Source organism: Pteropus medius, unplaced genomic scaffold (assembly GCF_902729225.1).
Source record: "Pteropus medius unplaced genomic scaffold, Ma_sr-lr_union100, whole genome shotgun sequence".
NCBI classification, from domain to species: Eukaryota; Metazoa; Chordata; class Mammalia; order Chiroptera; family Pteropodidae; genus Pteropus; species Pteropus medius.
Genome location: NW_024342644.1, coordinates 5,853,810 through 5,880,780, shown reverse-complemented (window position 1 = coordinate 5,880,780; position 26,971 = coordinate 5,853,810). Strand labels below are relative to the sequence as shown.

The following is a 26,971-nucleotide window of genomic DNA, read 5'->3' as shown; positions in this document are numbered from 1 at the left end:
GCGATGCTCGCACATTGTTTTATGAAAGCTGCACAGTATTCCATTGTTCCTGGAACGAATGTTTAATACCATTTCCCAGATGCCTCACTAGCCCTCATCCCCTCATCTACTTTGCTGCTGGTTGTAACACCATTAAAATCAATAACTTAATGCCCCCTGGAGTTGGTGTAGCCGCATGAGCTGAGCCACATGGGCAAAGTCACGTACCTTCTGAATCTCATTTTTCTTACCCGTAAAAAGGAGGTCGAGGATATTAATGGCTAGAGAATTATTGTGAGGGTCAGATGGGGCGATGTTTCCTAAACAGTGTGGTTTACCATTGAGTAGTGAGTACCATTGAGAGCGTATGCTCTGAGAACTGTCAGAGATGGAAGACTGATGGAGAAGACAAATGTGGGGTGGGAAGAATGGGGGTTGTTCACTTTAGTTTTAAGAAAAGAGAAAAAACATGTACGCGCCGTTTCTTTTAAAAAGCAGATATCAGAAATCTATTGGAGCCCCATAACTTTCTATTTGCATGCTCCAAACAGCTGGAGTTGTCACTCACAGTTGGCCCTACCGAGAGCTGAGGCAGGCTGTGTGTTGTGGAGCCCAGGAAGCCTGCGTTCCACCCCTTGGGCAAAGACCAGGGACAGAGGGCAGTGCAGAAAGGAAGCAGGCTGATAGGACAAGGGAAGGGGCCTTGTTGCCAGTGCAGAGCCTGGGGGTTGCTGTGGGGACTGTGGCTGGGAGGGGGAGATTAGTGCAGAGTTCCCACGGCCCTCTAGGCAGCCACCAACAGCAAGTGCCTCTTCACAGCCTGCTGGCTGGTTCAGGTTAGTTTTCATTGTTCTTGGTTTCCCCAGCAATGAACAGGAGAATTTGGCAAGGCAAGTGTTTATTCCTAAGCCATTCTCTGCCTGCACTGACCCCTGAAATCTGTGATTCATTCGGAAACCTCCAGTGCTCTTAGCGTCTTCAGTTTACAGAACTATAATTTCTCTTATGGCTTTGGAGGCATTGTAAGGATGCATTACCATTTGTCCAATGTTTTGGAACTGAAAGGTATATAATACGAGTGCCGAGTATAATGATTGTTACAATGCCGTGAACAGAAGGGGTGCTCAGAAATGTTCTTGGCAGAGTCTGGCTATTCCGGGTGTCTCTGTTGGGAGTGAGGCCTTGTCGCTGCCTTTGCCCATTGCTGCCTGGATTTACAAACACATCCTTCTTTTCTTGCCTTTCACCTGGGGCAAGCCTTGCCCCATGGGGGAGGGAGGAAGCAGGGAGTTTTAGAGAATAATTTTGGTAGAGAAGGGTCCCACAGTGGCACTGGCTGATAGAAGAGTATGACAAGTTCTGTGGCCATTTGCCTGCTGACTTTCAGAGAGGAAAGAGAATAATGTATTCTTGGGTACATTCCAGGTGCTATGGAAAAAGGCACTACTATGGATGAAGCACTTCTCTCTCTTAATAATAACAAATTCTTGAGTAAGGATAAGAGCACCCACATTTATTAATGTGAAACTTAATCTTAGGGAATTTTCCAAGGAACACACAGCCTGGGGTACAGAGCTAGGTGGCCTACCCCAAGGCCTGGTGAGATTCTAGCCCGTGTGCCAGCTCAGGCTTGTTGGGATGTGGAAGATCCCGTGTTAAGTCTGAGAAATGATTTTGTGCTGGTGGCTCTTTGTGACCTGGTTCTGAGGAGGTAGGTAAGTGACACCTAAGCTGTTCAGATTAGATTAGAGGCCCAGTTCTGGGCCCCTGGAGAATACCATGTCAGCCACTGTCAGCCCATCCCAAGTGGCCCTGGGCACGGCCTTGTTATTTCTGTCCATGGCCATCAGCTCAGTCACCCGCCTGCCTTTCTTTCTCCAGCAGTCATGGTCAGACAAGGTTTCGAGGCACAGGAGACACCTCCCATTCTGTACCTCTTCTTAGAGAGGTAGACATTCCCCAATGTTCCTTGCAGGTGTCGTCTATGGGCAACCTTATCAGTCGAGTGTGCCTCACCTGAGTTCAAGGGACTTGTTATGGCTGACAATACCTCTCTGGCTCAGTAACCCGGACTTTTTGTTTCCATTCTCTTTCTGGGACTGGTGCAAAGTGGAACTGTGGCAGAAGCTATGAGGGCCTCAGGGATTCAGGTGATGTTTGTCTCTGAGAGTCACATAGTAAACAGTTTTATATCAGTTTGATAACGAGGTCATCGCCTTGTTAGTGTCTCTTACTCCCTGGTGCCCCGGGGTAAGTAGGGGGCCATTCCATGTGCTTGGCAGAAGGCACTGGCATTAAGGTTCCATCATCTTATATCAAGAGTTGGCAAACCGTGTCCCATGGGACAAAACCAGCCTGCTGCTACTCGCCGACTCCTACCTTATACCATTTTGTAGAAAGGATTTTTCTTGGCGAAAGGCCTCAGAAGAGCCAGTAAAAAGTGGGTAGAGAGATTATTGTTTAATGGGTACAGAATTTCACTTTGGGATGATGAAAAAGTTCTGGAGCTGGATAGTAGTGATTGTTGTACAACAATGTGCATGTACTTTATTATATAAAAATAGTTAAAATAGTAAATTTTATGTTATATTTATTTGACCACAATTGAAACTCAAAAAAAGAAAGAAAGAAAAATAAGTAGAAGAGCAACCTACAGAAGTCACTCTTAAGTAGAGGGACTAACATTTTACTGAGCCCCTACTGACAGCCATGTATGTGCTAGGAATTTATAAACTTTGTAAACCTTACAGTGATGACAGCAATTGGGCATGATTAGCCCCATTTTATAGCAAGATAAATCGAGACTCAGAGTCAAAATGATTTTCTTAAGATTACATTGGAAGTGGAAAGCCCATCATTCAACCCCACACCTTTCTGAACTATTTTGCCTTGGATGTCCAGGTCTGAAGGAAAACTGCCAAAATTGGGGCAAAATAGTTTGGGTTTTGTTTTTTGTCCAGAAGACTTTCTAAAATGGTGCAAAAGAACTCGAAATGTTAATTTTGCCATTTTTATGTCTTCCTTGGGCCCTCACCCTTCTCCTTGACATGGAGGAGCAGTCATTGCTGGCAGAGCATAGGGGAGCCTGGACTGTGCTCAGCCTCCTGGGTAGAGGGATGCCCAGTGCAAATCTCCATTTGCTGTCTTTGTTGCCTAGAAGAGGGTTTGTAGATTCTGTTTTGTTGTGGCTTCTCAAGAAATGACAGATGTGTTGCCGGGTGCAGTCCCATTCTGACGGTCCCTATCCACTGCACACACGTGGTGCTTCAGACCAAGATAAGCTAGCTTCTCACCAGTCACCCCTGAGCAACTCTCCCTAGTCAGCACATCACAACCAAGCCCCGAGCTGCCTGGGCATGGGCTGGGGCTTTCACTGGAGCCTGGCCATACTCTGCCATCATTTTCATTTCTGATTTTGTTTTTTCCTTTTTCCCTTTACTTTTGTCCTACTTGATTTCAAACTTGAATAGGTAGCTTTTTGTTACTGCAAGTGGAAACTCATCTTCTTCCAGTCATCGGCATTCCCGTTGAGTTGTCCTCGTGCTTGAGGCACGTCATAATCATTCTGGGTTTTTCCACCCAGCAGCCCTCTCTGGTGACCGAGTTCTAACCTCTGGTTAAGGAGCCACACACAGGTAGCTGACGGGAGACGGGGACTCCTGTGCAAGCCTCAGGGCTATAAAACGGTATTACTGTCCTCCGTGCTTTTAAATTTCGACCCTACGTAGTTGTACCTGGTCCATCCATCAGGAGCTGACTTTAATTATTTAGTTTTGTGTAAAGTAACCCCTTTGAAATGAAATGATTGGTGGGGAGCGCCAGACTGGGGGTGGGGGAGGGAGGCGCAGGGGAATCCACATTGAAAATGAAACTGTGGAGAGCTTAGAGTATTTTCCTTAATTTTTTTATTTTTAAATTTATTTTGAAAATTTTAATTTTTATCTTACTTTTAAAATTTTTTAAATGTATTTTTTAGCAGGTCAACCAGTGAGGAAGAATGAGAGCTTCAAGTCTTGTTTCTCAGGTTCCTATTAAGTTCTTGCTTGGGTACAAAGTTCATACTGGTCGTTGTGCTTAAAACAAAACAAAACAAAACAAAACCATATTTAATAAAAGTAATGCAGTTTCTACTATAAAATCCAGAACATTTTAAAGAAAAACTTAAAAGTTAGATAATCCTTTCATCTAGACATAATTTGTTAGCATTTTGGTGTATGTTTTCATGTACACATGTACTTTTTTTTTTTGGGGGGGGGAACAAAATAGAGATCCTACCATTTCCTTCCGTTTCCTCTAACATATACTGAAATCATGTAAGCATTTTCCCATGCCATTGAACCAAGGTTAAAAACATCATTTGGATGGGAACGTTTTGAATCCTTCGTATTTGGGGGTATATATCTGCAGTTTTGCCCTGTTATAAATAACATATCCTTGCAGTTAAATCCTTTGACCTCATTTATGGTTATTTCCTTCAGGGAGAGAATCCTAGACTTATTGGATCAACGACTTATTAGATGTATTTTTGTATTTCCTCTGTATGTACAAATTGCTTTCTAGGAAAACCTGTACTAAAATAGACATTCCATGAGCAGGGATGGAGACTCTTTTTCTTTAGCATTTATTGTTTATAGTCATTGGTAATTTGTTAAGTGAAAAATAGCAACTCACTGGTATCCTAATTTAAATTTGATTATTAGTGAGGTTGAACACTTTCCCTGTGTTTATTGGCCACTTTTTATTTCATTAGTTTGTTCATGTCCTTTGTTCATGGCAGTTATTCTGTAAGACGTTAGAATTTTTCTTGTAGATTTAGAAGAGGTTTGTAATGTTAGTAACCCTTTGTCATAATTACAGGTATTTTCCCCAACCAGCTTTTTTGCCTTTTAGTTTTGTTGATTGTAGGTATGAGTATGTGTTTATATATACACAAGTTTTTATTTTCATGTAGACGGATCTGTCTTTATGGTGTTTTTTTTTTTCCCCACTTTTTTGCTTATTACAGATATTCAGGGTTTTTTTCTAAATGGGGTGGGGGAGGCAATAAAACTTTTAGTTTAACTGTTTAATCTACCTGAAACCTATTTTGGTGAAAAGTATGAGTGATAAACTATATCTTGTTTCCAAAAGATCCCCTTTCCCAGCTCGGTCTATTGAAATATTGTTCCTTTCCTCATATGTTCTAGCCCTCTTTCTTGCCTATCTGTAATTTTTTATTGTCAGATGTCAGTTTGTATTAAAGCAGCTTTGAGCCCTCCTTATCTCCCTTTTCTGAGATCCTTCTATACAAAGTTCAAAGTTACTTTGTCTAGGTTAGAAAGGAAGAATTCCCTCTGGGAATTAATTCAGTGATTAATACAAAAAAAAAAAAAAGTAAAATGAGTAAGGATGCATTTCCCAAAATAAGACTTTGCACAGTTGTGAAAATTCAGTCAGGCATCTCGCCAGAGTCTCCTATGCACCAGCCGAAGAATCCGCAGGGCAGTGAATTGTAATAAAAAGGGCTATTTTTGTGTTTCCAGACTCCTGTAGCGAAAGAACTTGTGCTATTTTCAATCCAGATGCATCCTTCTGGTTTTCAGATTCTGCCTCTTCCTGGCTTCTGTGTTTATTCTTAGGACCATAGCTTCATGTTCTGAAAACAGAACATGTTCCAGTGCTATTGGTTCATAAGGGCTCATCTGCCCTTTCATGTCTAGGTGGGAACATCTGACCCTTGGATGGGATACCCAGGTATCTTCCCAACAGTGAGATGACCAGTAGTTTCCTAATCCTGGTTTCTAGGGCTCCATAAAAGTTCTTCAGGGGTTTTACAATCTGTGAAGCATTTTATGCCCAACAATAAAGATTTTAATCAGCTGAGAGAGTGTTGCATTGCTTATTTTCTGTATTTGGGTTCTCCATAAAATTTTGTTTTGTCCATCGCTGAAATGTTCTAAAAGTCCTGACTGAGATAGTCTGAGGTCTTAGAGTTCTGAAATCATAGAGTTCTGTACCTTCTCATACTCTCAGCTCACCCACATGTAGTCTCCAGGTGTCAGATTTTGTGGTCCTATTATATGAGATCCAACGTTTTCTCTACCACCCCCCTTTTTTTTTATTTTGTTCCCCGGCTGCTTGGTAGCTTTGGGACATGCTCATCCTCGTGTTCACGTGTGAAGTTCCTCACTCATTCATCTTTGTACCACCAGAAGTAGTTCATGATCACGAGCTATATTTTTTCTGTCTCAGGCAGGGAATGTGGTGACAGGAGAGATGGTAGAAGAGCTGATTCTTTCCGGAGCAGATATAATCAAAGTGGGAGTTGGACCAGGTAAGACTGGGAGCACAGCAGAGGGGGTGTGTCGGGGGAGGAAGGGAGTTTGCGGCTTGCGAAGACTGGAGATGACCAGGAGGGAGCCCATGAATGGCCCATCCACAAGTTTAAAGCACATTTCTTTTGGAACTGTCATTGAGCTTCCAGAAGCATCTCTTGATTAGAAATATCATTGACCTGCTATCTGATGCCCACAGGGAACTTCTAAATGAGTTTGGTTGTGGTTAGAATGTGAGGTCCAAATTTCAGAACATAACTGTGGAAGAGAAGAATGCAGATTTTGTTAATGGCCCAATACACCCTGAAGATGAAGGTGAGGAGTGAAGAATCCATGAGGACAGTTAATGGACGTGAATAACTCAAGTTCCTGTGAGTGTTTGAGAGACCCCAAACATTTTAAATAGGCTCGAAGCTGTGAGGCCACATTTGAACTTGATCCATGGCCTCGACAGTTAGCACCTTTGGCTCCTCACCTGATGCATACCATCTCAGATTTTGCCAGTATCCTCTCTCCTGAGGACTCCCCTAAGGACCACCCATTGGCATCGTGAGCGGAAGAACAAGGCAGAGCCTTTCTGTCCTTTTACTGGAGGCTCCATTTTCTCTTGGAGCCAGTGGTGGTCACCAGCCCCTTTGACCATACACGAGCGTGAGCTTCCGTGTTTTTAAGTTCTTCATTGCCATGTTTTAAAATTTTTCCTTACACATCTATCCATTGTTAACCAAACACTAAAATGGGAGAGGAGAAAAGAAAATAGATATTTTCAGTTGGGAATAAAACAGCAAAGATTAAAAAAATATTGCCCACCCAAAAGACATTACCAAAAAAGGAAGCAAACCGTAAACTTACATGATAAGAGTGCGGGAAAGCGCAGCTGGGAGGCAGAAGGCGACATTGTATTGTGACTTGCCCAGTGACTAGCCTTGAGGGAAAAGAATGTACTGGAAGGAACTGTCATGGAAGAAGAGCCCTGTAGGTTTATCGAAGAACCTGAGCTTTCAACACACAGGGAGATTTTCAAGATTGGGCCTTTTCTATTGCCACTCACCTAAGCTAATTTGTAACACACTCTGAGCAAGAGAAAAGACAGCTCTGGTCTTTACTTGAGTATCTGTCATTACTGAAAAGTTGAAGAAAGGATAAGGCCCAGTTCTTGCTTACAAGGAGCTCCTACTTAGGTTAGGCTGTAATAGACCAGGCTTTGTAATAGAATAGAATAGGCTAATAATAGACCAGGAAGACTCTTTTTTTCCAAAGGCAGGGCACTCACCAGTCACCTACTTAATCAGAAATCTGTGTTGAGTGTCTCGTAGTTGCCATTGTGCTGAGTGGTTGCTATATAGGACGAGAAGGAGAAGGTGTGTAAGCAGTCTTCTTGGCTCTCGAGATGTTTTTGTAATCTTGAACATTCAGCTGTGCTCATTTCCTCCATGCACATCCTCTGTGTATACATTTTGTTTCCCCCGAAAGTTTATTATACTTCTGCTGTCATTGTGTGCCCCCCCAGGATGTCTGTTTAGAACAGAGATGACTGAAGCGAGTTAAGAGGCTTTCTCTGAGCCTGATATATTGGAGGCACTTCTTTAAATTGATTGGAGAAGGTATTGACGTTGCACAGATTTAGAGTAAAAATTTCTAAATGACAGCATTAAAATAGTTTCATTATCGAGTAACTCCTGGGAACTGGGAAAAAGCTTTACAAATGTGTTCTCCTCCCCTTCTGACTGGAAGAAAAGATGTGCTCAGTTTTTCCTGGGTTCATCAGGACCACTTCCATGCCTTGGCCCTGACCTGCGTAGAGCTCCGGGATACTGCAGCCGAGGCCCCTGCCTTCTCTTGCAAATCGGGCAGTTGAGTGGGAGAGAGGGAGAAAAGCCAATCCTGAACCAGAACCAGAGGTTATCAGACTCTAATTCTGCCTCACGCAGTGCAGATCTGGGGCAGAAGGTGGGGAGAGAAGCTTATTTGCTCCAGTATAGTTAGCAACAAATGTAAGGCTTCTGCCATGCAACAGGATTCTGCCCTGTCCTTCCCTGCTTAATTCAGGCCTGGGAGTATGGACAGGGTTCTCTGTGTGATCCTATCCTTAAAGACCTCTGGGAGAAATCTGTGGAAAGCTATGAAGCCACTGGTGGGGGAGAGGGGGAGCAGGAGAGGATGCAGAGGCTCTGAGTACCTCACCCCCAGGTCTGGCAGGCAGTGGAGGAGTTCATGGCTAACTTTTTTTTGTATTGGCCCCGGGGCGCCCCACAATTGACACCACAGGACATCCAGGAGGTACTGAGTGGGGAAACAGTGGAGACAGGCATGTGGGTGACTCATTCATTCTTGAGCTCAGGCAGTCTTTCAGTGACTATTTATAGCACCTTGTTATGCGCGGGGCTCTTTTCTCAGCTTTGGATCTACAACAATGAACAGTCGTAGACCTCACCATCCAGCAGAGAAAACAGATCCTCGGTTCTTACACAAATAATTATTTAAATGTGTCTTTTTGAAACGAGTGCTGTGACGAACAGCCTCCCTGAGGGCAGTGACATTTAAGATGAAGCCTGAAAGATGAGAAAGGGTTTGCAAGACCAGGGGTGGGTACGGAGGGGAGTGTTTGGACAGAGAGAACATCGTGTACAGAGAATCCCTAAGGCGAGAAGAAACTTGCGTGCAGGAGGGACTGAAAGGTCAGTGTGGCTGGAGCGGGCTGAGTGGGAGGGAGAGAAGAAGTGGAAGAGGAGGGCGGGAGGACATCCGGGAGTTTGATGTAGGTGGTCTCGGAGCAGGGGTGCCCACTTGCTGGGAAGGGCGGGCAGTGTTGATTGAGAGGATGTGTGCTGGAGATGCTGGTGCTCCTGGCATGACTCGGCTTGGACCTAACTGGGCAATACTCTGCAGATGGTCAACCAGGGCTGGAGTCGACTGTGGGAAAGGCAGAGGTCAAGATGAAGGCATCTGTGTGTCTGGTGGGAGACTTGAAATGGAGGCTGACTTCCAGAGTCCATGCTGGATGGGGACGCTGGATGGGGACTCTGGACAAGGTTGGAGATAGACTGCGAGATCATGAAGAACAAGAGGCTAGAGCACGTTGAGGGCAGAGTTGAGTGAGCTTGAGGTGTGGGAATAGGGGTAGTGCTCACTCCCTTTTCTCAAGGGCTTACTGTAGGCCAGGCCCCGGACCAAACGATTTTCATTTCTTACGCCGTTTATTTCTACCACGGCCCTGTGTGTTCTGTGTTTTTATTTCCATTTCACAGGCGAGGCACTGAGGTGTAGAGAAGTTAGTAATTTGAGAAAAGTTGAAGGTAAAGAAGGCTTGAGGCCATGGGAGCAATCCGAGAAGTCCCTTGAAGTGTAGTGTGATTGTGTGGAAAATTGGAGGAAAGTGGAAAGGAATGAGAGGTTGAAGCATGGAGAATCAGTGCGTGCCCATTAAGGGGGAGCCGATGTCATAGGGGAGAGTGACAGTGGCAGGTTATGGTGTAGAGCAGGGGTCCCCAACCCCTGGACCCCAGACTGGTACTGGTCCATGGCTCGTTAGGACCTGGGCCACACAGCAAGATGTGAGCAGTGGGCAAGCCAGCGAAGCTTCATCTGTATTTGCAGCCACTCCCCAGTGCTGGCCTCACCGCCTCAGATCATCAGGCATTAGATTTTCATAGGAGCTCCGGTACCTGGTACCAGCAAGTTTGGGAACCACTGGGGTAGAGTATGTTCTGGATGAGCAGATGACAGTGATGAGGACCTGAAGCGATGCCTGGCCAGGCGGTGTGGTTATAACCATCTCTATTGAACTGCTGGGCAGCCCCTCCCTTCATACTTTTCCTCAGCCATGGAAAGTTCACCCTCAGTAAATTTGGGCAGGGCTGTGTGACGGTGATGGAGGTTCATTTTAAGTCATGTTCTGTTCATTCATGACCATCCACTTTGGGATCCACTTCTTTCTCCATCCAGGTTCCGTGTGTACCACCCGCACCAAGACGGGGGTGGGCTACCCCCAGCTGAGTGCCGTGATTGAGTGTGCTGACTCTGCCCATGGCCTGAAGGGGCACATCATCTCTGTAAGTCTCCGAGAGGGGCTGGGACTGTATTGGGGAGCATCTCAGGTAGCAAGGCCCTGCTTCCTGGTTGCCATTCACCCAGTAGCATCCTGTGGGCTTGGGAGCGAGTGAGCATTGCAGTTACTGTAGAGACACAGACCTTGCTCCCGACTTCTGCAGTGAGTGAGGCAGGCACATTAGGCAGTGACAATTATAGTCAGTAACACCTTGAGGTGATAGGTAGCATGATGGGGGATATGTGGGGAGCTTTGAGAAAATGAGAGGGCCGCCTCGAACTGGGGGGCTTAAACAAAAGAAGTACACTGTCTCATAGTCCCAGAGGCCAGAAGTTCAAGATCAGGGTGTCAGCAGGGCCGTGAGGCCTTAGGGATGGCTCTGTTCCAGGCTTCTCAAGGTTCCTTGGCTTGTTGGCCCCATAATTCCAATTTTCGCATGGCGTCTTCCCTGTGTGTATGTCTGTCTTTGAGTCCAAATTTCTCCATTTTATAAGAACGTCAGTCATATTGGATTAGAAGCCTATCTTACTCCAAGATGACCTCATCTTAGCTAATCATATCTACAGTGATATCAGATACTACCAATGGGTCACCGGTTACCATAGTGAGAGCAGATTCAGTGGCATATTCAGAGCAGATGATAGATTTTCGTGGACCGAAAAATGTTTGGGGAGGAGGTGAGGAAAGGCAGAGACCATGACCTAACAACACTTTCGTGAAGCTCCTGGAACAACAGCACCATAGTACTCAGCCATTAAATATTAAGGATTGAATGAATGTCAAGTTGAAATCCTAGATTTATCAGTAATTCTACTCCACCTTATCGTCATGACTGCCAGTCAGACAGTCGATGAAAAATGTTATGTTTCTCCTCTTCTAGATGAGATCCTCAGAACATGTCAGGTATAATTGGATAGACTTGGATAGAACTGTGGTTTCCACTTACATGGATGATACATGTGGTGTGTGTGTGTGTGTGTGTGTGTGTGTGTGTGTGTTTTACAAATTCTGAAGGAGAGGCATGTTTTTTAGCGGTCCTATAACAATGGACTCATACTGAATATAATAAGTTAAATCTTCAGACCTCTTCACTGTACAAATGCTAAGCCATGCTGCCACATTAAATAATTGATAGATTATTTTTTAAAAAGTCCAAATGCGGTAAATTAGATATCCCTCTGAGATGATATCTTGTTGATTTTGGCTCTGCATTTCAGCCTGTCGAAGTTTGATTTCTGGACCTGTTTTGAGGGTATAAATAATACTCTTTAAAAACCCCTGCATGTGTATGATCTCATTTGAGCCTTACTGCAGTGTTTGAGCGATGCAGCTGTTGCCTCACTGCATGTGACTTTGAGGTGACAACTGAAGCCCTTAACTCGCAGTCAAGTGCAGATTTCCTGTGCACCTTCTAATTCTTCATCCAAGTTTTCCATCTAACCATCCATACAGTCAGCAAGTATTGAGCATCTATTATTGTGTTAGAAGCTGCAATAAATGACTGAAGATTGATTGATTGCTGACAGAGTTCTCAGGCCCTCCATTCAATACCCTTTCCTTTAGCTTTTGCCCCAGTGAGTAAATTTACACCTATTTATTGAACAACTAGTGTATAGGAGGCTGACATAAAGGTAGCATCCTGTATTTGCTGAGTGAGGTGTCTCCAGACAGCACCATTCTCTAGTATGCCAGAGATTCTCAGGTGCTCACTGTAGCCTTGTCTTGGGCTGACTATGTGAGAACTGCCAGGGAAGCTTTTTAAAATAGACAAGGATAAAGGGGGTCAAATATATGGTGACAGAAGGAAATTTAATGTTGGTTGGTAAATACACAATGCAATATATACATATGACATTGAATTATATATTGTATATTATTGAAGCCTATATATTGGGCTAGTGCCAAGGGAACAACTCTGAATTTGTCAGTTAGGGATGATGACAGTTCAGGCTTGTAGTACTGGTGCTCTGTGGTTCTTAATTTTCTATTCATGGTGAAAGATGTCCTAGATGAGGTTAGAAGTTCAATTTGTAGTCAGAAGATCAAATGAAGTCCACGGACTTTTATGGGATCTGCATTCTTGACTTGAGCTCATTCCTATATATTCGGCTTCAATATATTGACTTTATTAACCGGTCACCCGAAATACATTTAATAAAATAATAAATAAAATAGACAGTTCTGGACCCCAAATTAGACTCTTCAGAGTTTGACTTCCAAAAGCATCATCTGTAATCAGCTATAAGTCTGTTACTGTCAAGAATCTTAATCAAATTTAGACCCTATATCAAATACCTTGAATGGCCACCATGTCCAAATCAGCAGAGGTAAACTTAGTAGTTTTACTATGCATTTATTCTAAGATCCCATACTTGTGCCTTTCTAGAAATTTCATACCTGCTTAGTTTATGGCACCATTTGTGGGAGAGGGGTGGGGGCTCCGCTCGTACCACAGGTGACTGACTGAAAATCGATTTGGGATCTCTGTTCATAGCACTTAGTTGATAGCTTATTTCAGCAGTTCTCTAAGTGTGGTGCCAGACTAGCAGCATCATTATCAACTGAGAACTTGTTGTAAGTTTTAGGGCCCCATGCCAGACCTGCTGAATCAGAAACTCAGAAGGTAAGGCCTAGGAATCTGTTTTAACAAGCCCTCCAGGTAATTCTGATGTGTTCTCAAGTTTGAGAACTGCTGGCTTCTGTAGTCAAGGCTCAGCATACACAAGCCAGGTCATTGTTCCAGAGCCAGCCCTCGTCTGCTAGTGCTCAGGGAACAACTGAATTTGTCAGTTAGGGATGACGACAGTTCAGGCTTGTGGTACTGGTGCTCTGTGGTTCTTAATTTTCCATTCATGGTGAAAGATTTCCTAGATCGGGTTAGAAGTTCAATTTGTAGTCAGAAGATCAAATGAAGTCCACGGACCTTTATGGGATCTGCATTCTTGACTTGAGCTCATTCCTTCTAACCAGCTGAGTGCCTTGGGGTTCAAAGTAGCCGTTTCCTTGCTTTCTTTGTCTAATAGTGTCACAAGTAGTTTTCACTCACTTGCCATCGGTCCTAAATGCGCTGGAAACCTTTCAGATGTTTTAGATCCTGCCATTTTGCCCATTTTCCCTCTAGCTGTCTCATTTTACACTTTAGTCGCTAAATTAGCACATCCATGTCAGTGAAGTTCAGAAGGAAGCCACAGCATTGAGTCTGTTCAGCAGATGTTTATACCCAAGAGGCTGGACTTGAATCAGGTTTTTATTTATTGTGGTTCGCATGGGCTTCTGAGAGGCAGAGAGCTGAAAAATCCAGGATATCCCCTGCAAAGCTGAAGATTAGCATGCGACCAGTTAATTTTGTCATCTGCTGGGTCACACAGAGGAGAGAATTTTAAAGGTGGAAACAGCTTTAGAAGAAGTAATGGCTGTCATTTATTGAGCATCTACTATCTTCCAGGCATAACACACATGTAATCTTTAATCCTTGGAAGAACTTAACAAGGTAGCTGTTATCTTTATTTGACAGGTGTATTTGTCAGGGTTCTCTAGAGAAACAAAACCAATAGTTTGTGTTTGTGTGTGTGTGTGTGTGTGTGTGTGTGTGTGTGTGGAATTTAGTCTGAGTCTGCAGGCCTGAGAACCAGAAAGAGCTGATGTTTCAGATGGAGTCAGAATGTAAGAAAAAAACCATTTCCCAGTTCAAAGGCAGTCAGGAAAAATTCTCTCACTTGGGAAGGGTCAGCCTTTTTGTTTAGATGGAGCCCACCCACATTAGGGAGGGCAGTCTGCATTCCTCAGTCTACTGATTGAAGTGTTAACCTTATCCACACACCCCAAAGAAACATCCAGAATAATGTTTGACCAAATATCTAGGCACCCTGTTGCCCAGTCAAGTTGACATGTAAAGTTAACCATCACACCAGGTTAGGAAACGGAAGCTTTGAGACCTTAAGTAACTTGTTCGTATTGCTGGTAAGAGGCAGAGCCAGCACTCAAACCAAGGTCTGTCCATCTCCAGTGTTACACTCCTTCCCTTGACCACCCTTATTTCGAAAATGAGGAGACTCAGAGGGCGCAGGGCTCGCTGAAATCACAAAGAATGCAGGTCTCCACACGACCTCACGTCTACTCCATTTCCCACCACATTGATTTAGGAGACTTCAGCTTTATCTCTTCTTAGTGCTTTCCCCTCGGAGTCCTCAAGCATGTCTTCAGATGGAGAGCCAAAAATCAGCACCCGCTGAACTATTTGCGGAGGAGGGATTTGAACTGGACTTCGTAGTGCTTCATAGGACCTAGAAGAAAATCCTGTGACTAGGATCATTATCGTCTCTTTGTTACTCAAGTCCAACATTTTAATCGGTGCATTTTATAAAGACCTAGAAAATGTGCCTGTCAAGTTTGAGGAAGCCCAACATCATGAGGTGCCATTAATAATAGAGGCTAGTACTTGGATGGGAGACTGCCTGGGAATACTGGGTGCTGTAGGCTTTATAAAAAAAAATAGAGGGTTGAGCTGATTCAAAACAGTCCCCAACCCCCTCCTTCCCTACACCCAATCATTAGTATACTTATCAGCTCACTAACCCTCTGCAAAGAAGTGAAGGTTGATCAGCAAATTTCTATAATTTTATTGATTTAATATAGTACTTTTGGAACAGCTAGCTAGATCATTATTTAAAAAGATCTAAACAAATTCTTTCAAATAATTTTTTAGGCTTGAAAAATTTCCCAACAAAAAAGATTAGGCTAGAAAAAGTTAGAAAATGCAAACAAAAGTAAAGAAAATAAAGATGACTAGAACAGCCATCATCTTAAGATAACCACTGCTCATGTTTTGATAGGTGTGCTTTAGACATTTTTAGAGTTTACTCGTAACCAGAGTTCTAAGCTTGTTTTTCCATTATTATAGCTGTGTGACCTTTGGCAAGTCACTCAACCTTTCTGAGCCTCCCTCATTCCCTACCCCCCACCTACAAAATTATCAACTTCAGGTTCTTGTGGTGTTTGAATACAAAAATAAAGTTTGGAACAATTCCCTCTGCCTACCCAATGCTTGCTTTCACCACCCCTTATTTTTAGGGCTGAGCAAGTATTTTAAAGAAGAGGTATGCTGACAAGTCATAGATCGAATCACCACTCATGTGACATGATGCCTTTTCTACTAAAATATAGCATTAACACTCTTGAAAAACAAAACAAGTAACCCTTTGAATATTTTTAAAAACCACCTCACAGCAGCTATAAATGTTTATGTACAAAAGTCGTTGTGTGTCTTAGAGTGCAGGGGATTGTCCTACTACTCTGCCTCCTGAGAACATGAAAGGACGCTTTGAACAACTCTTGGAAATTACCTGTAAATGATAGTAGGGAGCAGATGCCTGTGCCCTACAGCATGATATAACATTGGATTGCATTGGGTTAAATGTGCAGTCTGGCTTGTTTCGTCTGCATTGTCTGTTTCATAGATGCATACCCAAGCAAAGTGAGCAGATGATACCGTATAATTTCCTCTGCACAGCATATCACTAAATCCTATTAATTGTGGACATTTTGGTACATTCTGGGAAGAAAAGAGTTCATTTTCTTGGGGTCCTGGTACTTCAGGTCTTCTGAGTCAGGCCTCATTACTGACCACAATAATATGAAATTTAAGAACCCTAAATGAGATACCCTAGCAGTCACAAGGCACTTACTCATAAGCAAGTGAGCAAGACTTAAGGGATGTGCGTGCGTGTGTGTGTGTGTGTGTGTGTGTGTGTGTATGTGTAAGTGTATGTGTTTAAAGTCACATATGTTAGGGACCTGTTTAAATGGGAGCATGAGTTTATTTAATCTTTTGAGATTATATTTGAAATCCTGTTATGTAGAACTGGTTTTGATAAAGAGATAAAGCACTTTAAAAATAATTGGCAGGACAAGCGAAGGGCATATAGGGGGTGTACCTTTGAAAGAAAGTAAATATTCTCAAGCTTTGAAGCACTAACTAGATGTACAGAACCCCAGCCCTGTTACTGTCTTCACCTGGAGGGTTTTGGCCAGATAACTTTAAATGGAGAGATGACCTCTGAAATAATCATTCATCTCTAGACTGTGGCCCTCTGGAGGCCAAGGACGCCACATGCGAATAACAACTTGGTTGAGGAAATACTTGCAGTCAGTAAATATTCATAAATGGAAAAGATCGAGCCGTTATACCTATGTTTTGATCAGAATTGCAAAGAAATAACAGAGCAATATTTGAGTTCTAGACCCTGAGCAACAGTCCTAAATAGCAGATAGAATAAAAAGGATTGAGTCACAGAGACCCCACATCCTCAGTTGGAGATGCTATTTGTAAAGTGGTTCCAGTTCTACCTAGAGGCCCTGCGACTCCAGAGGTGCACACCCCTTCCTGCCAACTGTCAAGAAAGGTAGTCTGAGAGGCCTGTGTTTTCTGTGTTCTTTGCAACTTTCTGGGCATTTCCCTCTGAGACCAGCACTGAATCTGGGCTCTGTCACATCTCGCCAGCCTTGAGGGCTGAGTCTCCCTGTCCACTGTCTTTGCTTCCTTGCTTCTTCCTGTTGGATCTGGCTGCTACTGCAGGCCACCCTCACCACCCTTTGTCTCCTTGGACCTCACACGGGCCGCATTGCGAATAGCAGGAATCCTGGTCACTTTGTGTCTTTGGGGTTTGTAAGGGAGCACAATGGGCTTTACATCCTAGAAACCTGGTACTTTGTTGGTGTTTAAACATAACCCCCAGAGCGGAACTGTGCTGGGCAGCCCAAGATCACAGGCTGTCCTGCTAGGCATTCAGGTAGCCCTGGGTGGGTGGAGTGGGTGTCAGGAATGCATGTTTGACCCTAAGGTAACTGGGTATGTTACATGAAGGTGAATTAGAGATTCATGGAGTGGCTGGAAATATAAAGGAACTAACTCGGTGTCCTTTCTGGCTCTTAAAATAATTCATCTCTTGTATTAAATAAATCTCACCTCACATCAGGCAGGTGGGGAGAGGTGACTACTGAATGAGAATGAACTTGGATGGTGAGTGGCTAGGTGTGTTGCGTAAAGGGTGGGAGGACGGTGAGGTCAGAGCCCCTCTTGCTCAGCAGCTTCCCAGGCAATGGGAAGGGCCGGGTATGGGAGGTGCCCTGTTGAGGAAAACTCATGGGCTTGGGCACTGAGGGTTGCATATTTGGCTGGGGAGTGGGAGGCGAGTAATGACTTGTAGTCACTCCAGGGGAAGGGACAGCCTGGGTGAGCTCCCACTGACATCCTCTGTGCTCTTTCCTCTTTGAAGGATGGAGGCTGCACATGTCCAGGAGATGTCGCCAAAGCCTTTGGTAAGGAGATGTGGAGTGAGGGGCGGAGCTCCCTGCAGCTCCGTGTTCGCTGTGGGGTGGGAGCTGAGAGTGGGGCGGGAACCAGAATGGGGAGGCGGACCCTGTCGGGATGTTCAGAACCAGTCCTGAGTGCTCTCTCCCTGGATTTCTGACCCGATTGGCCCAAATCCTGGCATCAGTTTCATTCCGGTTGGCGGCTGAGCAGGCCAAGTATCCAAGGATTGATTTAGGGGTGACATCCTGCGAGTCAGGAACTGGTGAAGTCACAATGAGAAGGCTCAGGGCACCTGTCTGTGGAAAAGGACAGCACCGGGTCCTAAGTACAGTAACTCCGCGAGGGTCTTTGGGCCCTCACTTGGGGAAATCCCGAAGGAGGGATGGCTTCCCAGCCAGTGTCTCATCAGAGGCTGAGGAGCCCGTTTACCACTAGGGGGCAGCAGTGTCCCGTGAGCTAATGGGGCTGGCACCTGGGGTCCCAGCCTGGGGTCCTGAGTTTTTCTTGGGAGAGTGCTAGGAAGTTTAGCATCTCGGCATGCCGTGCCGTCCACTTAACCTTTGCAAACTGCATTCAGAAGTCAGAGCTGGCCTCACAGCTGGGGCCTCCAAAGGGTGAAGTGGGAGCTGTGTGTGCTGGCAGGAGGCTGAAATGAAACTCCCACGGCCCCACCCTCCTTTCCTGATGCCAGGGCTGCATTTGCTGTTGATTTATTTTTTCTTTTTCAGTGGAGGGAAACTTTCTGTTTTAAGCATTCCTAAGGGATGCCAGTGGCTCTTCTCCTTTAGTATTCAGCGATTCTTCCCATGTGCTTCTTCATCACTGGTTCAGAGCTCATCCCATAGAATGTCTTAGGCCCACGCACTGGCTCTACTACTTCTTTTTTTAACACTAATGGCGACAAAAGGAAACATGGGGCGGTGTTCTTAGCAGCTGGGTTTGTAGGAACCTGGAGAATGTCCAAGGGAAAAGGTCCTAAGAGGCAAGCGACAAGGTCAGGGTCCCACACTCAGAGGCAGAGCAGGGAGAATGCAGGACTCCTGCTATGCGAGTGCACTCACTTATCTCTTATTAATGTAAGGATCGTCAGCCGAGGACACTTTTACTATTGATTTTTGAGCTGCATCTTTTTAATGCTGATCGGTGTTCCATCTCGGGCTCTTTGTGCTCCCTGCTCAGAGCGGGAGCTGAGTATACTTTAAAGTGACTGGTCTAAAGAAGGTGCCTCGTAGATGACAGATCTGGGCGCAATTCCTGGCATCTCTTCCTTGTTCACTTTCCTTCCAGTAAGTGCAGCGAGGAGTGAGATTGAGAGAGAGGGACTGTGTCATGGAAGATGCTGGTTAGGAAAGGACATGAGAGTGTTCAGAAATGAAAACAACTGGAAGCCACTTCAAAGCATTGTTTGAATGGATCTGTGCACTGTGTTCCTGCTGTTTATATCTGCTCCCAGGGTCGTGGTCACCAGGAGGCCTGGCTGGACACCAATTCTCCTCTGCCCCCTTCTAATCCTGGCAGGGGGGCCAAGGAGCCAGCATTTGTGTTAGGGATCCTGCAATGAAGGGTCTGCAAAGCTCGCTGTCAAGTGGAAAGGTCCTATTGTGCCTTTTTGCCTGGCTGCAGGCCAAGGGGCCAGCCCTGCAGAGCCTGCCTTTCTGTAATGTTGAACGGAAGGGACTGTAATGCCTGACATACACCGGAAAGTCCTCATGTTTAAATAACCAGATGGAAGAGGTCAAGGTCACTTTTCAGGGGTTCCTGTATTTGCTCCTTGTTGTCCTTCATCCTAATTACTTAATACATATGAACCCCGATATCCTCGTATTCTGCATGTAAGCTGCCAGTAGGACTTACTCAGAGGAGGAGTTGTAGCAGTTTCTTACTTAATAGTCAGTGGAGGGCCTCTCTGCACAATTATCCGTGGACAGGATGGGGAATGGGGACTGTTTCTGTTTCTTCCATAAACACCTTTTACTTTCTTGACAGCTAGTCATTCCACATCTCCCATGTGCCATGCACTCTGATAGACCCTGGGGACATAGCAGTGAACCAGCCCTCCAATTCCAGCTGTTCCTGGTCCTGTTCCAACATAGCTTACAAAGGCAACTTCAATACCCCAGTCTCTTCTGTCCCTGTCCTGGGAGTTTCGTGTGTGTGTGTGTGTGTGCGAACGCGCGCGCGCGTTTACACACACGCGCACACACATACACATATACACGTGCAGTATACACATGTACAAGTTTCTCTCCTTCGTGCTCCATCTCTAGGAGATTTGGTCTGTTCTGAGGTCCAAACGGAGTGTGAGAATGCTGAGAGCCTAGGGTAGACCAGATGCCTGATGGGGGTTCAATTCTTAATGTTTCTCTGATTGCAAATGAGTTAGACCTCTGGAAGGTGGTCATTAATAACCACTAAAGATTGTCCAGTGTATCCGCTACCAAACCAGCAGGCTGCGTTTGTTTTCTGAGTGTCCCCATCGCCCTGTAAGGAGGACTTCCTTAACTTTTTTCAAAAGGGGAGAGGTTGAACTTTCTCTTGAAAATGAGGAGGATAGTGAGTTGGGGCGGCAGTTGGATCTTTCCAGAGCTAATTTTTTTCTGAGCTCTTTTTTCTGTTGCTTCCTTTTGTCCCCACCATTGGAGTTTAGGAGCTGGAGCGGATTTTGTCATGCTGGGCGGGATGTTTTCGGGCCATACCGAGTGTGCTGGAGAGGTGATCGAGAGGAACGGGCAGAAGCTCAAGCTCTTCTACGGGATGAGCTCTGAAACAGCGATGAAGAAGCATGCGGGAGGGGTAGCCGAATACAGGTAAGGGGCAGAGCCAGGGCTTTTCACCGGGGAGGACCCACATTTCTCCTGCTTCTTACGGAAATGGGATGGAAGTAGGTCTCAAAGACTGTCCATTCTGTTTATAGTAAAGTACTGTGGGAAGGAGCTAGAAAACCTACTTTGCCTCTTTTTAAATAGCCATAATTTTTACCCAACCAGCATTTTCAGTGTTTGGGGCCATCAAAAGGCAGTGCAGAGCAGAAGTGTTTTGGGATGGGTTGGGAATGTGCCCAAGGGGTATGTGCAAGTAGGTGTGATTCCTGCTCAATCAGTCCTGGAGGTGACACTCCTTACTTCCAAGGGGTGGGCAGGAATATTACTGCCTTGTCCTTCTGATACAGCCTTTGCTGAACTATCCCAATAACCTCCAGTCTCTCGCCTGCGGTGAGTTCAGGATGCAAGAATTGAGTTGAAGTATGGGTCTCCCATTGCATACAAAACAGGTGTGGCCTGGACCACCACACAGAGGTCAGGCCTTTCTTGCAGAATGCCACGTGTCACCTACCGTAGTTCACACAGGACTCTCACCTGTCTCTAGACTCTGACAGTTAACACAGGCAGCATTTTTAGTCATTTAATTGTGTCATTCACTGCAGAAGGGATGCTTACTTCTGTCTCTCTCTCTCTTATTTTTAAATCCATGATCCTAAAAGATAACCTGCTCTTTGTTTCACTTCCGTTTTAATTGTCTGCATGTGTGTTTTAAGAACCTTATGACAGAATATATCTACTGCCTTGCTCTGCTCCAGGGAGTCTGCTCTTCCTTTTAGCGCTGATGACAAACTACACAAAGTGGACAGGACAGAAGGTCTTGCATCCTCAGGAGGAAATCCGCTGTGTGTGGGCCAACTGCCTTTCTCCAGGAAGCTTCAGGCACTGGGATAGAAACCAAGCCCTCCCTGGCTGACACCCTCCATTTCCTACCATTCATTCTACATCTAAAAGCTTATTTTGAGGACATGGGATTCAGATGAATTATATAAGTAAGGTTCAAACCAAGCTAGAAGTAAAAAAAAATCTGAGAGCTCCTCTGAGACTTACAGTCAGGTAGGTGGGTGGGCATTATGGCGTGCTACCATCCCAGAGTTCTGTTCGTCAGTAGGGTGCTGGGAGGCTGATTTCAGTCCTCACACTCTCCAGTCATTTCCTCTTTTGGGAGGAAGCTCAATAAAAACGATGTTGTAGTATGGGGAAGGCAAGGTGGGAAAAGGAGTAGGGGACTACATTTATACCTCCTCCCTGGCAGTGTCAGGCAGCAGAACAAGGGTGGCGCTTCTTCCCATGCAGCGTCAGAGGGTTTTCTGTCTCCCCCGTGGTAACCCGTGGAGGAGGTTGCACTGTTTGCAGCGATGGGGTGGGATTACCGCCTCGGTGCTAACCTGGACCTCTGGCTAAGAAGCTCAGTGCTTCACCAGCACCGTGCAGGGTCTCCTGTGTTCTGGTACGTAATCGGAGCCATTGTGATTCAGCAGCAGCTAGATGCTTTGCCAGGAGTACATTTTTTTGCCCTCTAGCTGTTGCATCTGTTTTGGGTTCTAATAAAAGCAGATAGGGAAGGCCAGACTAAGCTGTAACACAAACAGAAGCCAAGGGGCTAAAAGAAAGATCATCTGTAATTTCAGCAGGGTCTAGACACATCAGAAAATAAAATATTCAGGACTATGAAGACTCAGTTCTGGAAGCAGATTCGAATGTTAGACAAGGAAGGGAAATGCCGAAGGAATTAGAACCTTAATGCAAAGGCTGCCTAAGCCCCGAAATCTGCATCCGTTCTCTCTGTCTCTCTCTCTGCTTGCCTCCCTCCCTCTCATCTTCCCTCCCTTCTCTTTCCCTGGCAGTTTGCAGCCTCATCACCATTATCTCGTAAGGATGGTTCTCCTATTTGATATTATATTTAGTTGAGGCAGAGTTATTTATACTTTGCTAGTTCCTTCCCAGTCATTAACCATTTAGTTCTCACCCTTTCCATGAGAGACAGATCAAAGAACCTCTTTATGGATGAGAAGACTTGAGCATCAACAATAAATGACTTGCAAAAGGTGCCGTCACCAGTTAGCAGATAAGCAATGATGAGAATCTGGATAATCTCCACTAAGCCCCAGGAAGACCCCAGGCTTTAAGAAAATGAAATGGCAGTCTTTGCAAGCACATGTGCATAGATGTTGATCTCTAATCACAGAGTACAGTGACATGAATCATCTTGTGTGTGACCAGTGACTTGCTTTATGATATTGGTGCTCTAAGCCAGCTACTAGGCCAACCCGTGGTCTAGTTGATGGTTTAAATAGCTAGATTTTACCCAAGGGTAGTCTTGCATGTGTAGATTTCAGTGTACAAGAGTTAATACCCTTTTGAAATTCTAGGTTTCTAATCAAAAAGTGCTATTTTCCGGTTGAAGAGACCAGCTAGAGAAAGTTCCAGAATTTGGTTGTTAGTTTCCAGATTTTCTGGCCCTTAGAATTTTACATAGATTCTCGTGCAGTCTCTTCAAAAGCAAGTCTGGACTGTATCTCCATTTTGTAGGAAGGGGACCTGACATGTAGAATCAGTGTTACTTGGTGGCCTTGTGAAGACTGGGACAATGGCTCAGGAAGGACAGTTCGATATTGCTTAGTGTTTGTGCCATATGCCAGCCCTTCTGCATTTCTAAATGTTCCTCTGAAAATGGGAATGATGCTAACGAAAGCCCTGAAGCCTCTGGTGGCAAGAACTTCCTGGTGCTACTCTGGTTCCACCTTGCTGGGACCCCCACACCTCGCCCGGAACAATAGGTGTAAATGCCTTGCAGGGAGTGAGCTGGAGGGACATGCTCAACAAAGGGCTCCCCAGAAAGGCAGGCCGTTAAGGGGGGATGCTGTATCTTGCTGGCAGAAGTTCCCATGTCACCTGGTAGAGGTAGAGGTGTTCATTTTATTGGTCATCCTCCTCTTCCTCTTGATTATCCCCTTTGAAGACACTCAGTGTCGGATCAGAGAGCTGGCATGCAGAAGGGCGAAGCTCCAGGCCTTTTCTGTTGTCGACTGGGGAGGGCAAGCGGAAGAAGCGGTGGCAGGGGTTGTTCACTACTAACCCACCAGGTCTGTTCTCCTTTCCCTTGGGCATTTGGGCTCTGGGTCAGTTGGAGGTTGGTGTGCAGATTAGGTGGGTAGAAAAATGGAGTTGGTGTCTGTTAGGGGCAGAGCGGAGGCATGCTGCTGAAATGTCATCGTGCAGGATGGTACGGGTCTGTGACTTCCTCCAGTGTTGCTGACAAAGACTTTCCTTTTCCTGGCACTCTGAGTGCCCAGCGGTGAGGTCATGCATTTTGGATGGGAGGAACGCGTTCATCTGAGATCCTGGCACGATCAGCTTGGCATTTGTAGCAGCGTGGGAGTGGGGTCAGGGTGGAGGCTGCTTAAGGTGCTAAAGCTGGGGAGAATTCTGGCTGGGTCTTTAAGGAAAAAGAACCAGATTGAAGAACTTTTCCTTTTCCTTCCAGAGCCTCTGAGGGCAAGACTGTGGAAGTGCCTTACAAAGGGGATGTAGAAAACACGATTCTGGATATTCTTGGGGGACTGAGGTCTACCTGTACCTATGTGGGGGCCGCCAAACTCAAAGAGCTCAGCAAGAGGACGACGTTCATCCGAGTGACCCAGCAGCACAACACTGTGTTCAGCTAACCTTGCAGATGAAGTGATGGCCCTGCTCATGGAAGCTTCCACACACAGCTGCTTTCATCTCCTTCCTTCTGTCACATCAGAGCTTCCGGCTACTCCTGAATGGTGGAATGCTGCCTCCTTCTGCTGCCTGCAGGCTTTAGGGCTCCCCTAGTGCCTTTTGGGGGCCCGGAAGCAGGGCACTTAGAGGGTCAGTGGTCAGAGCCCAGCTGCCCGGAACTCATAACCTCATTGTTAAAACTAACCCTTGCACCTTTTTCTTTCTTTTTTAAAAAGAAAATGGTTTCACTTTAATATAATGCTGTTATCTTAAGACTTGCTTGAGTGCTGGAGTTTGCATTTCCAGGAACCAAGTTGTAGGGGAAGCTGAGGAGTTCCCACTTCCTTACCAGACATGCTAGTGGCAAGCCACTCTTGGCTCTAAGTCAAAGAAGGCATCTTGGGTTGGGAGGGGAGGAGAGGGAAGGAATGGAGTGGCAGGCTGCAGTCAGAGTAACTGGCATCCCCTCCCTCCAGCTTCTGTTTGCTGGAAAAGAACAAAAGCAATTTGACCATACAAACTTGAATTGATTTCCCGCAGACACAAGGTTCGGTGACGTGTTTCCACCGTCTTTGTTACACAGGCCTTTTGGGGACACGCCATCTGTCACTACCAGTTTGGTGCTCCTTCTGGGAAGCTTTCCCTGTCCTTGTCCTGGTTTTTCATTTAGTTTTGTTTCCTCGATCTCTTCCCCTTCCCTTCTCAGTCCCAGCCGGTCAGGTTGGCCTCTCAAAGAGATTATGCATTATTTGGAAATTCCATAGGCTGTTTTATTGAAAGGTAATCCACCAAAAAATTAGCAGGTAGAATCCCACAGGGAAACAAAACAAAACAGCAAACACCTTGACCAGTGGTTTCCTAAGAGACATTGGTTTAAAATACGAGTTAGAACTTTCCCGCGTCATGGTGATGAATGCTTTGAAGGAAGGACCACATGGTGCTCTCCTGTATAATGGTCAGCTCATCGACTGGTTAGTTTCTTTTTCTTGGAGAAGGTCCCATGGCCTTGGCAGGAGTACAGCAGTCGACTATGGCACTGGTTTAAATAGTGGACGTGGATGAATTAATGACACAGGCCACTTTTTGAAGCACTGCTTGAGTAACAGGACTGGAAAGTGTATGCAGACCAGGATATTTTCCTGTATTTACTTATAAAGGTTAAAGTAGCTGACAGAGGATTAGATTTCCTTTGAAAAGGCAGGCGATGGCCCTGGAGTAGGGAAGGGCCACACGGTCCTACTGTTTGAGGGCAAATTAATGGCCTGATGTCCATGGTGACTGACACCAAATGAAGACTCCAACCAAATCTTCACACTCTGGAAATTGGAGGTCCGTTTTCAGTCCTGGAAGACTACAGCTGAAGATCCAGCAATTTTAACTCGGTTGTAATACCTTTTCCCCCCACATCCATTAAGAATAATTCTTGTAGAAACGTGAATGGCTACACCTGTGAGATAACGAGGGTCAAGAGGATGTTTAACACAGAGCAGGATGCGGGCTGTACTGGAGACACCCCACCTTTTCTGTTTGCTGCCTGTGTGAGGTATGAGCGCCATGCTGTTTGTGTGGAAGATAGGTTTGACACTCAAGCTTTTTTAGTTTTAAGAGGTTTTCTTTTTTTTTTTTTAATTGCAAAATAAGAGGGAGAGGAGGACCTAAAGAAAGCCATTTAAAATGTACCAGCAGTCGTCAGTAGTAAGGGACTGTTACCAGTGTCTCTTGACTGGGCTCCTGTGCTGCACCCAGAGGTCAAGGAAGAGGTGCCCGTCGGCCCCGTGTGGCCTTTGGGCAACCCTCTGCAGCGGCATCTTCCTGTGTTGCCTTGTGTAGAGGCTTCGCCGACTAGTTTTTTTGTTTCCAGAAACCGAAGGCAGGTCCCTCACCCAGTTTTTAGGAGTGAAACCTGAGTTATTGAAAAAGCCATGAACTTGTCAGGATCATTTCGAAGCAGAGGCTTCACAAAAAGCAGCACTTCTAAGGCTCCGTCAACCCTTTTCTGTAGCCAATTCATCTCTGTCTCCAGTAGGAATGGGCTGTGGGAAGCCCACACCGGAGCAGCCCTCAGACCAGGTGTCATACAGGACACACAGATCAAAGCGCAGCCCTGCTACCATTTTGCGGGCCTGCCCACGAAGCAGTGGATGGGAAGGAGAGCCAGTGACCTAAATGCGTTTCATCTCGGGGCCCTATTGCAGCATGTGAAGCAAAGGGGTTTCCCTAATCAATGTGACCAGTTGAGGTAAGTCTCAGCAGCCATTGGACCCCAAACTTGTCAGAACCTAATATTAATAGATTCTAATATGTCAGCATCTAATATTAAAACGAGAAGGCAGCGATTCTGACTGCTGCCCCAGACTTGCCCCCAGCACGCAGCATGTCCAGCCAGACTGCTGTGGACGAGGAGGGGACATGACAGCTCTTCCTGTCTGGGCTACAAGGCTCACCTAACCACTGCTGGTTTAGTGCACGTTCTTTCACACACCGACATTCACAACGTGTCAAGGCCTCAACCCTGAGAGGGGAGTCCTGGTAGGATGTCCTTAGACACCTAACCAGGAAGACAGTAAAAGGAAAGGAGTCACCCGTTCCTCCTCGAGTTAAGTGAACTCGCGAGAGTCCTATTCTGCCTATTCAGGACCTGACACCTGTAAGGACTTGAGAGCCACATATGCGATGGGACTAGGGGAGGTCACTGAAAGTTACGCGTCCTTGAACGATTACTTTCTGGGGCAACTACTAAGTCACATCTTTCTGAGATGGCACACTGCAAAACTGGGGTGTAGTACTCTCGAGG

General features: G+C 45.5%; 1 protein-coding gene across 1 annotated transcript in view; it reads left to right on the top strand.

The window, feature by feature from the left end:
• GMPR (guanosine monophosphate reductase) overlaps positions 1-24,400 on the top strand; it is a 37,693-nt gene extending 13,293 nt beyond the window's left edge. The window contains exons 5-9 of the mRNA XM_039866504.1: positions 6,211-6,292; positions 10,239-10,345; positions 17,616-17,658; positions 20,301-20,460; positions 23,960-24,400. Coding sequence (XP_039722438.1) covers positions 6,211-6,292; positions 10,239-10,345; positions 17,616-17,658; positions 20,301-20,460; positions 23,960-24,140 — 573 coding nt within the window. The 3' untranslated portion in view covers positions 24,141-24,400. The remainder of the gene's footprint in view (positions 1-6,210; positions 6,293-10,238; positions 10,346-17,615; positions 17,659-20,300; positions 20,461-23,959) is intronic.
• The last annotated feature ends 2,571 nt before the right edge of the window (positions 24,401-26,971 follow it).